Below are 17432 nucleotides of genomic sequence, written 5' to 3'. Positions count from 1 at the left end.
TTTACAGACTGGATGTGGAGAGAGAGCAGGAATGTAAGAAAGCAATGTGTAGACAAGTGCAGATTGTTTCTGCAGGCTCAGGCTGTTAGTGCTGAAAGGGCTCCGAGCTGAAGCTGGGTCTGGAGCAGGTGGAATCAATTAGGGAAAGCGTCCTTGGACTGATTCCTTTCCATCAGTGATTTCTAGGATGTCAGTGGCTGAGTTTTGGTGGCACTGGGTCCCCCCCAGCTCTGGTTCTGGGTCACAGTCGTCCTCTGAGCCACCCTGTGCTCCTGGGAGCAGGGGACGTCCTCCAGCTCTCTGTGTGCACGCAAGACCTGCCACCTTCCGGGCTTTCCAGCCTTATTTCCTGATATTTCCCTCAAGCCCCAAGACTGTCATCAAACCCATACTGTATTTTTTTTTTTCCTTCCTCTTTTGTTCCCAAGCTCAAACTGCCCTCGACTTGGCGTGTTCCTTCCCTGTGGAAGTCTTATCTGCCTTTCAAGGCCCAAATCTTCCATGGAGTAATATCCCATCTCCCAAACCGGAACTGATCTGTAGTCTGTGCTCTCATAGGACTCTGTCCATGGTTTCTCAGTTGGTCTCATTTCCCCTTGCATTGTAGTTGGCTGTAGACACGTCTTTCTCCCACATTAGACTGGAAGGTGCTCAAGAGGAAGGGTCCTCTGCTTTCTCCGGGACACCCTCGGCATCTGGTCCAGGTTGAATATTCGGGGCACATTTGTTCAGTTGAATTGCTTTGATCCTTTCCCCTTGAGAACTCTTCAGGCCGGCAGTCACTCTCTAGCCTGACTTGTTCAGAGTCACTCACCCGTGGGGAAGCAAAATAAGGTGAGGCCCCTGCTTGCCTGCTGTGCCTGAGAGTGAGTCTGCCTGCCCCAGTGGCAACTGGGTCCTCAGAGCTGCCCTGTCACCTGGCACAGGGGTGAGAAGGGGAAGCTAAGCTTCCTGGGTGGGTGTGATGTCAGGGGTCTTCCTGGAAAGGTGTGTCAGAGGATGCACGGATAGTGAGCAGGCCCCTCCATGTGCAGCCAGCCTGGAGAGCAGGCCTCCTCTGCCCGGCTTCCTAGAGCCGCCCTCTGATTGTGACCGGGTGACCCCCCCAGGGAGTGAGAAAGGCCAAGTCAGTTGAAAGAAAAAATAGAAAGGCTTGACTCGCTTCATTACCTGGGTCAACAAGAGCACCATCTGGCTTCAGCGCAGCCCGTCTGCACCCTTCCTTCGCCGAGCCTCGTGTGGTGTGCCCCGGAGTCTCTTCATTGCCAGGAGATGGCAGGAAAACCATGTGAGAGGGTGCCGGCCCCTGGCCTCTGCATGCGTGGGCACTCAAACTCTGTTGGGGAAGGGGTGTTCGGGGTGCGGCCAGGCTCTGCTCTGAGCTTTCCTCCTCGCCCTGCAGTACATCTTTGCAGATGCTTATGCCCAGTACCTCTGGACCACGTTTGACTTCTGCAACACCATCCAAGGCTTCTCCATCCCATTCCGGGCAGCTGACCTCCTTCTGCACAGCAAGGCCTCTAACCTTCTCCTGGGCTTTGACAGGTCTCACCCCAACAAGCAGGTAAGAGAGCTTCCGGAACGCGGTCAGCTGGGGCTCCTTGAGGTTTCTTTTCGGCCCCAGTGGATCGCCTGTCCTTCGAGTGACCTCCCCCGGCCCCTCCCTCCTCCTCTCTCAGGCTGAGCCTTTGTAGCTACTATTTCACTTCCCACGGCTGCGGAAAACTATATCCCCCTGGCACCCTGGGTCTGCATCCTAGCCAGGGAGCAACACCCAGCCCCGGCAGGCCCTGTTAGTTACACATCAGGCCCTTCTTGCTGCAGGGAAACCTCTGTTAGTCCTGGGGGTAAATCAGGTCTCTGGAATTAAATCAAAGAGAGCCAGGTAGGGAAGCCTGGCATCAGAGCTGTGCTGGGACCTCTTGTCGAATTTCTGTTCTACCTTTCCCATCCTCCACCTTAAACATACTGCCCTTGCCTACCATTTATTTGAAGTTACCATTCACTTAAATATTTTTGCTCTGTGTGTGTGTGCGCGCGTGTGCGTGCACATGAGCGCACGTGTGTGCGTGAATATAATATAAATGTGTGCATTTTCTTCCTTTAACCTGGATTTGAAGGAAAGGTGAGAGACAGGGACAGAGCCCGGGTAAGTTTCTATCTCAAGGTTAAAACTTGCCAACTCAAGAGTATTGAGCTGGCATAATCCTGTGAACCCTGTTGGCCCTGTAGGATTGGATTCATGATGAGTTTCAAATGGCTTTGCTCAGAGGAACCTTGGAACGATTCTTTTTCTTTGTAGGTTGTTTAACCAAAACATGACCTGTTTATCTTCACTCGCCTTAGGGAGTAACCCAAGTATGGGCTGTTTACCCGTGTAGGTGGATTATTGTTGTTTTTAGTCTCCTGCTTCTTACTCCCTGGTCCCTAGGGCCACAGGAACCCTCAGGTTTTGTCTTTGGAAGTTGAGGGGCAAAGATCAGCAAGTCAATGACTCATGGCCACACCTTGTGTATTCAGGGGATTCCCTAAGTCCTCTCCGTTCAGCTTTCATCACTGTGTCCCATTATGGGTTTTCAAGGACACTGTTTCCCAGGCGAGAAGTACTGAGTATAATCCTTTTGTTTTCACCACCACTTGAGGGTCAGTCTTGAGTAAAATATAATTTCTGATAATCCATAAAAGGAAGACAAGTCGCAATCGTTTTTCCTTCCTTCCAATACGAAGGTACTGAGACCTTAGTAACTGAATGGAGAAGAATGCAAAGGTGAACTTCCTGCCCTTGCTGGCACATGGGGTAACCGGGGTGGGTAATGTGATCTCCCACCTGTCTTCACAGGGGACGTATTGTTGAGGAGGGGGTTTCCACGGGTGTGTGCTGGTGATGCCATTCAGGGATCTTACATGATGCCTCTTGCATCGTGACCCCTTGTCGCTTTGGTCTTTGCAGCTATGGAAATCAGATGATTTTGGCCAGACCTGGATCATGATTCAGGAACATGTGAAGTCCGTTTCTTGGTAAGTCGTGCCATCTGAGAACTTTGAGTTACATAATCCGCTTGCTTCAGTTCTAGCTCCTTCATGCAGGGCCAATCTGCCCGCCCCTGAAATGTGAAGCATCTGGTTCAGGAAAGACACATTCCAGACCCAGGAATGAGAGCTGCAGGTATAACAGACTCCCCAGGGGTTTGGGGCGGGGGTGAGGAAGGAAGGTAACTTGTGACGGGAGTGACGGAGCTTTTGCATTTTTCAATCCGTCAGGGAATCCAGGGGAATCTTGAAGCTCTTGGATGTATTAGAATTTCTAAAAGAGCTTCATTTTTAGAGCATCACATCAGAAGTGGGGATTCTTCTCTAAAATTCGTTCATTTGTTCATTCATAACATATTTTTCTTGAATGTCTGCTGAATATAAATGTCTGCTGAATATAAAACAGATGCTTTAGGGTGTAAGAAGTTGAATAACTGATGGATATAGTTATTAAGGAGATTGCAGTTTAGGAGAGAAGAAGAGACATTTTGTGCATGTAACATACATCATGAAAGAAGCATGAAGTCCCACGGCCGTAGCATAAGAAGCCAGAGGAGGGCCATGCTCCTTCCAGATGGGTCATAGGCAGCTCCACGGAGGAGGTTACTGTTGATCCAGGATGTGCACACCAGGTAGGGTGTGACTGTTCGGAGGTGTGCAGGATGGGAATTCCAGATGGGAACAGAATGGCCCAAGGCAGAGACGAGGTATTGTGGTGCTTGGGTGGAGAACCCTGAGTCTTATCCTTGGACAGTGTATTGGGTGAAATTTGGAAAGGAGTGTTGGTATCAGAATCTGCAGTGCTTGATAAAGGAATTTGGACTGAATTCTGAAAGCAGTGGGGAGCCATTGTAGGTTTTTGAGAAGGAAAGTGAAATCAACAGGGCTAACGTTTAAGAGGTTGTTTCTGGTCTTAGTCACTTCTGGTCTTTTACTGTTACGGGGATGATGTATATAATCTTGAGTTTGTACATATGCAGACAAATGTGTAGAGCAGACTCCCAGGAGTGGACTTGGTGGGTCAGTGGGAAAAAGTCAAACCATTCACACCTACCAAACTTGAGACCTCTTGATCGTCACCACCCTGGATCAGCTCTACCCATACGTCGTCTTCCCCATTTCAGTTTCTAGTTGCTCAGGTGAAAAACTCTGAGTCATGACTGATTCCGTGTTTGTTTCATGCTTCACGTTCAGTCCATCAGGAAATCCCTTTGGCTCTACCTTCAGTATATACCCAGGATCCACTACTCAGCTACTGCTTTACTCCAAGTCATTGCTGTCACTCATTAATCATCCAACTGGTCTTTCTACTTCTACTCTTGTCCTTCTACAACTGATTCTCAGCATGGCCGTATTGATCCTGTTAAAAACAGGTCAGATCACGTTGTTCTTCTGCTTTGAACCCTTTCATGTGCATCATTACTTTTCTCAGATTAAATGCCAGCTAACCACAGGGCCTTTGCACTTGCTATTTTCCCTGTCTAGAATGCTTTTACTAAAGATATATTTGTGGCTTGCTCCTTTACCTCATTCAAGTCTGCTCAAATAACATCTTCCAGATGGGGCCTCTCCTAAGGATCCCATTAAAATTTCAATTACTCCTGTCATTCCCAGTCTGCTGTAGCCTGATCTGTTCTTTTTTTGCACATCACTCATCACATCCTAATATACTCTTATTATGCTTATTATTTGTCTTTCTTCAATAGAGTAAAACTACACGAGGGCATGGACTTTTTTTCAGTTTTGCACTGATATATTCCCAGTGACTAAAGCATTGAAATTGTAACTTTGCCAGATTTTCTATAGAAAGTGTCAAATTTTGCACTCATTCTCAACAACATAGAATTATGCCTTTTTCCACAGCCAATGTGTTAGTATCTCAGTATATTTGTATTTATAAATTTTGTTTTATTTATTTATTTACTTACATGGTTGCGCCGGGTCTTTGTTGAGGCTCACAGGCTCCTTAGTTGTGGCACGTGGGCTCCTTAGTTGTGGCATGTATGTGGGCTCTAGTTCCCTGACCAGGGGTCGAACCTGGGCCCCCTGCATTGGGAGCAACCACTGTGCCACCAGGTAAGTCCCTTGGTATAGTTTTGATTTGCATTTTTCTTATTATGAATGCGTTTGAACATCCTTTAACCTAAGGGTCATTTTTACTTCTTTTTTGGGGACATGTCTCTTCATGCCCTTTTCCCTTTTTCCATTAGATTGTTCATCTCTTTATTACTGATTTTCAGGAGCTCTTTATATATTTGAGATTGGTCCTTTGTGATATGAAAGAGCTTGTATGTGTATGTTCATTTATATTTATATTTTCCAGTTTGTCATTGGTTTTTTGACTTTTACATGTAGTTTTCGTCCTCATTAAATGTAGTGGCTCCACAAGATGTAGATCCTGTCTGTATGTCTTTTAGCCATCTGTTTGAAGAGGAATGTCTTTGAATTCGTATTGCTTCCTTAGTAATTAAGGACAGTAAAGGATGGAGCAGAGAGGGGCCTTACAGCTGAGTATCTTCAGGCTCCAGTGGACTTCCCTTTTTTTTTTTTTTTTTTTTTTTGCAGTACGCAGGCCTCTCACTGTTGTGGCCCCTCCCGTTGCGGAGCACAGGCTCTGGACGCTCAGGCCCAGCGGCCATGGCTCACGGGCCCAGCCACTCTACGGCATGTGGAACCTTCCCGAACCGGGGCACGAACCCGTGTCCCCTGCATCGGCAGGCGGACTCTCAACCACTGCGCCACCAGGGAAGCCCTCCAGCGTGTTTTAATTTGCATATCCTCTAGGGTAGAGGAAGTACTTTAATCAGTACTTCTAATTGTGGAAAAGAAGAGAGCACGTCCTCCCCACCCCTCCCCTGCTCTGCACACAGAGCATCTCACGGTGAACATTAGTTTCTCTCATTGGGACAGGCTGGTTTCTCCAGTGTCTGACCAAGACTCCAGATTGTAGGGCCAAAGTCAAGTCTTCCCCCTTTGCAAAAAGAGGCTCTTTTGTTTTTCTCTCTTATCTCCTTTCTTTTCTTCTTCCTCCCTTCCTCCCTCCTTTCTTTTCTTTTCCTTCCCATCCCTTCTGTCTTGGAACTTGCTCTTGACAATACATCTTGGAAGGAATTTCCTATCATTGCCTTCATTATCCCGAGAGCCATTGTGTCTATAGAACCGTACAAAGGTGGTTTGTGTGAATTAATCATTAATGAGTCCTGCTTCTCCTTGGGTCATCACTTCATCCTCACTGTGAAGCTCTCCTCCAGATTTTTCCCACTGTTTTTCCCTCTTGCTAAATGGTCCGCCTGGCCTTGGTGTTCTTGTGCATGTTAGGAAACCTCGGGCAGGTCAGTTGTCCTCCCAGGCTGCTCTTAGGGCCCTTCTTTGGGGACACACCAGTGCAGAGATTCTTCTCTGAGGTAGTTTGATCTAATCACTCTGCAGTTTTCAGTTTGGAAGAGCTTCTGTAATATGTCCATGGATCCATGCAGCAAAGGTCAATGCAGCAAGGAACTCTATAGGATAAAAAGAAATGTAAAACATGGCCTTTGATGGAATCTGTACTCTGTCTAGGAAGCTCAGACAGACACATTATGGTGAACGGTATAATATAGTGGGTAAGAAGCTCCATTGAGTAAAGTGAGAAGACTGATTCCAAAATCCACTTAAGGCAGTTCTCTCCCTTTTCTTGAACTCATAAAAAAGGCTTGGAATTGAGACGCATTGCTAGTGATGGGAGAAGGGCATGGGGGAAGGCTTCCTGGAAGAGGGGGACTTGCACTTGATCTCAGAAGACAAGTAGGATTTAGATGTGCAGATGAGAGTCTATGCAGAGGGCATCCAGGCAGAGGGGGATAGTGTGGACAGAAGCACAGAGGGAGAGTTGAGCCCTGCGTTTCTGAAGGACATCAAGGGGATCAGTACACTTGCCTTTCACTTTTCCTTCTTTTCCCTCTCCTCTAGCCCCGCCGGAGCTTGCCTGGAGCAAAACCCAGGCTGCATTGTAAATAACAGTACCAGCAGAAAATACTTGACAAGTGGCAATTCCTTTCCCTCTCTACTGAGCCAAGGAGCCACCAAAGGGATGTGTTTGCGGCACAGAGAGAGAGCATCACTTGTAGCTGCTGCCGTGGTGACCCTGAGTTCTCATTGATGGTCTGCATGGCAGGACCTCCACGCCTCCAATGGCTCAATGTGGAGATGATGACAACTGCTTTTTTTTTTTCTTCCAGGGGAATCGATCCCTATGACAAGCCAAACACCATCTACGTTGAACGGCACGAACCCTCTGGCTACTCCACAGTTTTCCGAAGTACAGACTTCTTCCAGTCCCGGGAGAACCTGGAGGTGATCCTGGAGGAAGTGAGGGACTTCCAGCTGCGGGACAAGTACATGTTTGCCACAAAGGTGGTGGTAAGTTCGAGGAGTCAACTGCTTTTGCATGTCCTTTCTGAGGGTGGCCGTTCTGTGATCAGGCACGGAGGGTCCACGCAAGCAGGGACGGGATGCACGTGCCTGGGGGAGCTTGACTGCAGGTGCTGAATGTAGCTGGACACTCCCAAGGGGCCTGGAAGGTTCTGGGAGGTCAAGGAGCAGAAAAGCTTAGACAACCACTCAGAGTGTCTCTGGGTGCTAGGAATTTGGTCCTTTCCTGGTCCAAGCATCCTTGACCAACACACATTTCTTTGAAATCCCAGTGAAAAGAACACAGAAAGGAGGGGTGGGGCTAAGTGGCTTTTTTCTTTAATCCCACTACCTGATTTCCCTGCAGCTCAGGCTGATTTCTGTGGGAGGTTTGGACACATGTTCATTTACATGGCTAATAAGAGTGTGTAGTCATTGGCTAGTGGGAGTTAATGCTCTAAGAAAAGCAGTACTTAAGCTTCCAGCTGTCAGTAAGTAGCTTACGTCTCAGGCTTTGGGAAAATCTCCTTGATTTTATGTGTTGGAGCCACATGCTGAAATGGAGGGCTTGCTCATTTAAAACCACAGTTGATTATTTAACAGGACTTGCCTTGCAGCTGTATCAAGTTGCAACCATACTGCCCTTGGGTAAAGGAAAAAACGAGGCCTGGCCAAAAGTAGGTTGGGCTGCTCTTGCTGGCGGGTGTAAGCTTGCTTTCATAACGCAACCATTGCCTCCTTGACCTCAGGTCTGACGGAGGTCTCTGGTGCCTGGGCGGTTGCTCTGTTAACCTTAGGGGCTAAAACCAGATGTCGTGTTTTCCTCCAGGTTCACACTTATTTATATGTTGGTAGCTGGCCAGGCAGAAGCAGGTCAACCCCCTTGGTAGGATTCTAGGGTGGAGAGAGGACTTCCCCAAAAGGGAAAGCAGGGAGCGAGGTTGGAATCAGAAGAGAAGATGCGAGAGGCTAAAGGCCAGAGGGGTTCCCCATTACACACCTCGAAAAATGTGTTTTAAGACCACTAAACTATGACAAGTTTTCTTCTGTCAGGCTGTTTGTCTTGAGTCACTCCCTGGATCATTTGCTTCCTGCCTTGCCTGTCTGTCTCTTTCTCTTACACACGCATGTGCACACAGAACAGCCCAAGGACACAAGCATCCTTGAGTTGCTTCAGGCAGGGATGTGCTGGGAGTGCAGAGGTGAGAGGTCAGGCCTGAGGACTGGTACCTTGTGACATCCAGTTGGGTGACCCCAAGTACCAGTTTTGTGTTTAAAACCTTGTCTCCAGTCCTCTGGTGCTCATAAGTCTTTTTTGTTTTAGTCTCTTGGGCCTGTGCTTTTTGTGATTTTAATTTCTCAATTTTAAGGCCCAGTGACTGATTCCCAGGCTTCTTTTACTGACTGAGCTGGGAGGGTCTGAGGCGGAGAGCACTTGTGCATTCCCTTATCCTATTATTTCTAGGTCTCACACCTGAGAATAAGTTATATCCCATTTGGAGCTTTCTGTGCCTCTGTTCTGCCATCACAGCTACGTCTGTTCTGTAGACATAGCTGATTTGCAGAGTGCCGGTGGTAATTTCTTTACTGTTCCTGGCCAGTGGTAGGATCAGGGGCTGTGTCTGTTTGATCATCACTGATGCAGCGCCCAGTATCTTGCACAATGCTTGATACATAGCAGATGTACAGTAGAGTCTAATGAACCTTTGCCTGCCTAATTTAGAAAGATTAGGCTACTGGGGTTTTCTTTGGGTGGGGGGGGGATGGGATTGGGGGATATTAAATTATTAGTTCTTTTATCGTCAACTCTCAACTCAGTGTGTGGCTTATTGATTTATATGGTATTGGTGGCAAAATTGTAGTTGTGTTGGTTTCTTCCTTCAGCACACGGATGGACCACCAGATTCCAAGGTCAGTGGTGTTAGCTAAACGCTCCAGGTGAGATGCGCTAGGCCACCTCCTGGGAGTGTTGTCTTAGGGTCACCTGCAGCAGCAGCAGCAAGGGCCCTTGTTACAAATGCAGACGGCAGGGCCCAAATGCATTTTTTTCCCCTGAGCATCCCTAGGTTGCCTAAGTCTCCAAAATTTGAGACATTCTTCGCTAAAGCCTTCTACATGCAGAAGCTTCCAATGATAGTTATATTATCAAAGGAACGTTTCTCAATGGATAGGTTGATGAGAGAAGAAGCACAACTGGCAGTGGATAATAAAATGGGTATTTTTCTCCTTAATACACTAGAGTCCTAAGCCATAAGGATAAACAACATTGGCCTTGGTTGAATAACCCTGTCAGTAGGAGTATTGAGGCCTGCAAGTGTCACTTCTTATCCGGGGTGTGCCTAGCACTCTGGTTGCTGGTTTTGGGGAATTATGAGTGACTTTAATGTTAAATGGATTCAAATCCAATTAGGAAAGTCAAGAAACTAATTGTAAAACGACAGAAAATTGGTTTTGGGAGATTAACTCTTTTGCTTTTTTCCGGTGCCGTGAATGATTCCAATTCTTTGCAAGTTCGTACTTTAGAACGTGTCTGGGCAGCCCTCTGGGTTCTGGACTGGAGCTGGATTTCAAGTCTTCCTAACTCTCTGGGGCCCTCCTGGCCTGGCTCTAACTTCACGTGTGCTTTGTATCGGATGCCCTTCCATTTTTTTTAACCCAAGTTTAATTTGTATTCCTTGGTTTTTGACATGAAATTCACTTACATAGTCCACATCATAGGGCCATTAATGCAACAGGGAGGCACTTCTGCAAAGGGACCGACATCAGTTTGTGAACTTGGTGAGACACAGCTGTGAGGTACTTCCTGGTGGGTAACAGTAGTTGCTGAACAGTGGGAGGGAGGTGAGGGCTGGCTGCTGCTCGCTGGCTGCACTCCCAGCCTCTCCTGAAAGCCACGCTCAGACATCTCTTGCACAAACGTGCAGCAGTGAGCCAGCACCTGATGCATGAGCTTGATGGAGTCTCCTCTCTGTTCTTACAGATGATGCAGACACAGCGTTCTAGAGCAGGCTTGGCAAACCGTGGTCCTTCACTTGTCTTTGTCAGTAAAGTTTTATTGAAACACAGCCATGCTCATTTGCTATGTGTCACCTGTTGCTGCTTTCATGTTACAGTGGCAGAAATGAATCATTTCATAGAGGCAGGATGGCCCACAAAGTCTAAAGTATTTCTATACAGACCTTCACAAAAAAACTTTGCCAACCGTTGTTTTAGAGGCAGGATTCTGTTCGCCTTTCAGTTGGCATCAGGCAGCTAGAATCCTCCAACGCAAGACCTTGATAAATCTGAGGCGTAACCCCCAAGAGTTCAGGTGACAGGCCTTCCTAAATTGCTGTGCCCTTTTCATTCCAGGGTGTTATCTTTAGGATATTATGGCTAATTCAGACACCTTGCATTCTGCAGATTTCCCGAGAGAACTCATTTGGACTTTCGCTATTCTGACCAACCAACCACTAATTTCACTATTGGAAACCAATTTCTAACCATCATTATGCTAATTTAAAGTCGCTAAGGCTGATAGAGATAATGGAAAAACTTAGTTATTGCCTCAGAACTATAGGCTTCTACACGGGAGGTTAGCTGGCCACGGTTGGGATGTGACTTTTAGGAAAACTGACCAAAATCTGACTATTGACCAATTATTTTAATTATGACATCACTTAAATGTCTCCAAACATAGACCTAGGTATACGCACTCACTGCTTATAACTCATACAACAATAAAGCTCGAACGTTTTTACGGATTAAAGATAAAACTATAATACCAATATGTTTAAAATTAATTTTTTATAACACCAGTATTGAGATATAATTTGTACAGCATAAAATTCACCCTTGTGAAGTACATAATTCAGTGGTTTATTTCACGAGGTCACGTAACGCTCACCACGACCTAAATCGTGGTCACGCCCAAAGGAAACTTCATACACATTAGCAATATTTTCCAGCCCCTTGCAACCAGGAATCTACTTTCTGCCTTATGGATTTGCCTATTCTGGACATTTTATGTAAAGGGAATCATATGATTTGTGACCTTTCGTCACTGTTGTCTTTCGTAGTATCGTGTTTTCGAGCTCCATGCATGTTGAAGCAGGGATCATGGGGATCACCGTAGCTTTACGTTCGCTGCTTCTTTCTCCTGCCAGATCCAATCTCTGGTTGAACCCCTCTGGCGAATTTTTGTTTTGAGTTATTGTACTTTTCAACTCAAGAATTTCTATTTGTTTCTTTTTTTTAAAAAATAATTTCTGTTTCTTTATAGATATCCTCTATTTGGTGAGACAGTGTTCTCATACTTTCTTTTTAATTCTTGACACATGATTTCCTTTAGTTCTTTGAATGTGTTTAGGATAGGGGATTTCAATTTCTTGGCCGATAAATCTGATATCTGGCCTTCCTCAGGAACAGTTTCTGTTGACTGTTGTGTGTGTGTGTGTCGTGCATATGGGTGATACGTTGCTGTTTGCTTGCCCTTGTTTTGGTGGAAAACCAGACATTTTAAGTGATATAATGTGACAGCTCCTCATATCAGAGTAACTCATTCCCAGGGGGAGCTTTTTGTTGCCTTTTGTTGGTATTATTGTTGCCTTTGTTTGTGAGTTTCCTGCATTCATTTTGTAAAGTCTGCATCCCTTGGTGGGTATGGCTAGTAAAGTACTGACCATTAGTGGTCAGCTAATGACTGAAGAGAGATTTCCTTAAGTACTTTGAGCCATTCATCTGGCAGCCTTTGCTGATGGCCTCTGAGTATGTGTTGGTGGCATGCCTTCTACAACTCTGCCTTAGCCTCTGCTTCTTGTTTGTGTAGAGACTCAAGGTTGTTAGCTGGATGTGAGAGATTAGGCCCTTTCAGTTCTTTCCTGAGCATAGCACAGCCCTTTTGTGTGTGACCTTGTAAATGTCTTGGAATATTTCAGAGCTTATCAAAGCCTCTTAGGGACATCTTCTTCCCCAGTTTTTCCTTTTATGCTTTTTAGTTCACCTTTTGCAGTTCCAAGCGCTAATGTTTCTCCAGCAGCTGTGGTGTTAAAACATTTGTCACTTGTCACTGTTCCCCGTAAATGCCCTGGCTACAGGTCTGTGTGTACAGCGAACTGAGTCATGTTATATAAAGAGAAGACCTGAGAATGCAGCTTTCAAGCGAGTCACCAGGCAGATCAGATCTGACAGTCTTCTGGCTGTGGGGCATTTGGGAGGCTCCAAACCTGTTCTGCCCTCTCCACGGGCTGCTGGGCTGGTGGTTTTCACAGCTGTTGTAGCTGTGAAGCTGTGGGTTTCCCAGGCTACCACAGAGCTAGAGAGAAAAGGGATGGGATTAGAAAAAGTTAAAACATCACCAAGTTAGCTCTTCTTGCCGGGCTTCAGTTGTTGTCTTGAATAAATGCTCCTTGAGTTTTTGCAAGCTTTTATTTCATTTTCAGGATTCTGAAAAAGTTGATTTTGAGAATTTTTGTCAGTGTTCTTGTTGTTTTCACAGATGAGTGGGTTTTTAGAGTTCCTTACTTTGCCGTTCCAGAAGTGCTTTCAATTAATATTAACTTTGCAAACTTTTTTTTATGGACATTTTCACATCTACATAAAAGAATAGTTTGTACTGATAGGACCTCCCCTTGTGCCTTCATTCAGTCTCAATAGGATCTACGTTTGCTAATCTCTTTTCAGCTGTCTACGCACTACTTATTTTTTTCCTGGACTGTTTTAACGCAAATCCAGATATATCATTTTATCCATAAATTGGGTATAAACAACATGAATGTGAATGATATTTAGCCGAAACTTTGTTACTGCTTTGAAGGAGAAGGTGGCAGGGAGTCTTACAGCCCAGGTGCTTCTAAACCAATGTCTTTGTCCACCACGTGCCTTGGGTCCCTCATTTCTCCCACCAGTTTTCTCTGTGAAACTTCCAGTTGAATGTTCATTGTGACATGCTTTGACCTTCACTTGGCAAGAATATGTCATTTAGTTAGTTCCTTTCTGCTCTTTTCTCCTGACCTCCCATTTCTTTTTGCTATTGACAGAATCTCAAGCATAAATGTACACTCACTCTCTGAAATTCAGATTATTCAGAATCTTATATTTATTTTTTACTTATCAGAAATGAAAATACCAAATGAAAAAAAAATCTTATAAATTCTCAGACCCTATAATATTGGTGTAAATTAAAACATTTAAATAATTCCAAGTCTTTGGTGAAGGTATGTGTGCTGGTAGATGTATTAATGGAATAGCCTTTCAGGAAGGCCATTTATACTATAGATCAAAAATGGAAAATTTGACCTAGGAGTTGTAAGGATGCATCCTACAAATATTCTTGTGTAGCTGTGAAAAAGGTAATACATACAAGTACGTTCATTGAAGAGTGCTTCTGGAAATAACCTAAATGGCCATTAATAGCTGTTAAATCAAAGATGTCTAAGATACACTGTTGATGGAAAAAGTTTAACTGTAGAACAGTACTCTGCTCATGAAAAAAGTCGAGTTGCACAACAGTATTTCTATCATGATCTAATTTGTATGTGAAAAAGAAATTTGGATGTATCAATTTGGCACTGTGTTTGGCTAGCAGACTAGAAATAAAAGCAGCTTATCCAAGACGGAGGTTTATTTTTCCCTCATCAGTGCTGCCGGAGGTAGGCAGTCTAGGGCTGGCATGTTGATGCCCTGGTGTTATTGGGGTCGCAGGCCTCTATCTTGCTGTTCTACCATCCAAACAAATGATTTCCATTCTCAAAGTTCCCTCATGGTCCACGACACTTGTACTAGCCTTGGAGTCTATTGGAGTTAAGAAGAATTAAGGACAGACAGAAAGGTCAAAATAGGACCCCTCCTACCTGGTTCAGTCTCTTTAAGCAACTTTCCTTGAAACCCAACACAATAGTCTGTTTACGTCTCATTGACTGGTACTCAGTTGCATGACCACACAGAGTTGTACAAAAGGAAGAGAGCCTTAGTCTTTTACTCAGGTGGCCGTCAGGGTCCTTTTGCCAAGGATGAAAGGAATTAATGGATGCTGGGGTAAGTGTAGCAGTGTCTGTCACTCTCTGAATATGCTCATAGGTGACTGCACAGAACATTTCTGAAGGAATGGCCCAGAGCCTGTTACCAGTGAGCACTCGGAAGCAGAGCGGAAACAGATCTTCTGCATTTTACCTTATACCTGTCTGTATTGTGAGATGTTTTTCATGAGTATGTTTTACTTTTATAATAATGGTAAAGGAAAACCCAACATCAACAAAAACCCATCGTTTATTAAGAAATACATCTTACAATCAATAGTGTGCCATAGTTTCATTGTTAATACTTTCCTTGGTGGTAGTAAAATATCACAATAACTCGTCTACAAATGCTTTCAGAATGAACCTGATTATCCAGATTTAGGAATAATTCTCTTGGAAGGAAGTGGGATGGATGTGTTTAGAGGTTTTTCATGACCTTAGTATTCTGTGATTTTTGCATTTATGCCTTGCTATCCATTCTCAATTCTCAAGCCTCCCAGCCGCCGTCATTAAGAGCATTTAACTGATGATGGGCCTGAATGTCACTGAGAAAAGTGGCTCCTTTCTCAGGGATAACTGCAGTAGGAAGTAGTGACAAAACATAAAGCATAAAAAATAGGTGTTTCACTGATATCTGTGTATTTATATATATATTCATAAGGATTTATATAGGGTGACTTTAATCATCTGACCTTTATACATAGTTATAAAACTTTATTGACTTAAGGAGGGCTTTTGGAATTTATACATAGCAGTTTTACTGGGAACTCTTCTCTCATTCAGGTGATACATTTTGTGTTTTTAATCAATCTATCATATCTATAGCCCCATACTGAGGACAAGCTATTATGTGGTTTTCAGGGTGCCATTTTGAAAAGGCAGTCTTCTATACTTCTCTACCTGGCTTCTTTAAAACAGACTGCTTTTAACCAGTGCTCAGTGGTGGCTTGAAAAAAAAATGTGTGTGTGTGTGTGTGTTTGTGTGTATACACACATTCTGCTGCTCAAATGAATGGAAAATAACTTCATGTTCATCAGCTTGCTCTTCACAGTATTTATTGGACATGTATGAGCATATGTATTAGTAGTTGTTATATTACAGTTAAGAGAAATTGGCATCTTCCATACTCTATAGGAATATAAAATCTATAATAAACAGTATCAACATAGCCAAGGATAAGTGAAGCCTTCTGGCTGGGGATCCCGACATTCTAATCAGTTGGGTGATAGTCATGCTTGCGAGGATGTCCACATGAGGATAGGCCTCCCTGTCTGTTTTCGTAGATGTGCAACATTTGCCTTCAGTTCCCGGTCACAGACTTGTAGAGCTGGAAAAAGCCACATAGATCCTTTACAGTGTTTCTTATCCTTTTTTGACTCATTGACCCTTTTGAGAACCTGGTGAGACGTTCTCCCTAGCAAAACGAGTGAGTACATGGACGCAGAAAATTTGCATATATACTTCTGGGGTTCCTGGACCACTTAAACCCATACCCAAAGTCCTGATTCAAATCACCTTCTCGTTTTATAGATGAATAAACTAGGACCTAGAGGAATTTAGAGCTAGCTCCAAACCTAGTGCTTTTATATACATTTTCAAGCTTCCAGCTGTGGTTTAATATCTCTAAAATGCAACGTGATGCGGTCAGCGTCGTGTGGAGTGAGTGCATCACGTGTGTGGTCACATCACGTGCTCTGTATGCTACCAAAGGAAGCGTATTCTAGCAAAAGACCTTAATCATTGAGGAGTCTTAACAGATTAAAAATAGAATCAATGAAAATCCCTGCAACTCTTGGTACAGATGAAAGCCCTGTGACTTGGGGATCCTAGCCATCTGCAAATAAGAGTAGAAGGAGGAAGAGGGTATGTTTTTATGTGTATCAGGTGTGTGGCTGACCTCACCCTGTGGTGGTTTGCGGGCTGTAGACTCCTCCGCCCCGCCTGTCTCTCCATCACACAATGCTCTCCCCTTTCGCTGTCTGCTTAAGCTTTGGCAGCCACCGCCCCCTCCCCAAGCTCAAGTTCTCCCATCATACCATTGTCCTTCTTCTTCATGTGGTATCTGGAGTATCTAACATTTATCGCAGGCCAGGTATCTAGGATAAAGTGGTACAGCCCAAGCTGCCCAGTGACAGCAAGTGTTGCAAAAATGTGCATTTGCGGTCACACTCTCTATTTTGTGTTTTTAGTTGAATCAGAGGGGTCTGACTTTTCTGTTTCCTTTTTCGCTCATTTTGAGTGGCGATAATATAGTACAGTTGATTCTTTTTTTCCTCTTCCTTGGCAGCATCTCTTCGGCAGTCTGCAGCCATCCTCTGTCCAGCTCTGGGTCTCCTTTGGCCGCAAGCCCATGCGAGCAGCCCAGTTTGTCACAAGATATCCTATTAATGTGAGTGGGGTCCACGCCGGGGTGGGAAGGAGTGCCGTTGTCCTCATGCAGAGGTTAGAGGGAGGATGATGGGGGGTGGATACCTGATGGAGGCTCCCTGAAGTCACTTTCTAGATTGGTCTCGAGAGAGAGAACCATTATGCTTTGGGCATCTTGGTCTGTTTTCTCCCTCTTCACTTTTTGAAGTGGAGCTGAATGGGAGCCTTAATTTGCTTTAAGTGGAGAAGGATTGGCAGAGAGGTTTGGGACCGGAGTCAATGGTCTCAGTGTGCTAGTGCTGAAGGAATGGGAGGTTAGTGACAGCAGTAGTTATTTATTAAGTACCTGCTGTGTTGCTCACAGATGGTGAGGTTCCAAAAGGGGATAGGATTTGAGTCTCACCCTTTTAGAAACAGATGGGTTGGAGAGCCTGAGAGCAGAGCAGAGGAAGAAACCATGTACAGTCAAAGGCTTGACTGTGCAGTACGTGTTAGAACATAGAGAGCGATAGGGAAGGTCAGTGTGGGCTGGGTCATCAGAGAAGTGACCACGGGGAGGAGGTGGCATTTGGAGGCCTTGATGCCAGCAGTTGGTGTGATGGAAGGTTAGTAGCTAAGGGGAGGATGTGATGGAGAACACGCTTGTCGGT

General features: G+C 45.0%; 1 protein-coding gene across 1 annotated transcript in view; it reads left to right on the top strand.

The window, feature by feature from the left end:
* SORL1 (sortilin related receptor 1) overlaps nucleotides 1–17432 on the top strand; it is a 157742-nt gene that overhangs the window by 28824 nt on the left and 111486 nt on the right. The window contains exons 4-7 of the mRNA XM_079708073.1: nucleotides 1403–1564; nucleotides 2951–3018; nucleotides 7248–7428; nucleotides 16703–16804. Coding sequence (XP_079564199.1) covers nucleotides 1403–1564; nucleotides 2951–3018; nucleotides 7248–7428; nucleotides 16703–16804 — 513 coding nt within the window. The remainder of the gene's footprint in view (nucleotides 1–1402; nucleotides 1565–2950; nucleotides 3019–7247; nucleotides 7429–16702; nucleotides 16805–17432) is intronic.

Source organism: Hyperoodon ampullatus, assembly GCF_949752795.1.
Source record: "Hyperoodon ampullatus genome assembly, chromosome: 7".
In the NCBI taxonomy this organism is placed as follows: Eukaryota; Metazoa; Chordata; class Mammalia; order Artiodactyla; family Ziphiidae; genus Hyperoodon; species Hyperoodon ampullatus.
Note: the sequence above shows the minus strand (reverse complement) of the source record. Positions and strands in the feature narration are given on the sequence as shown.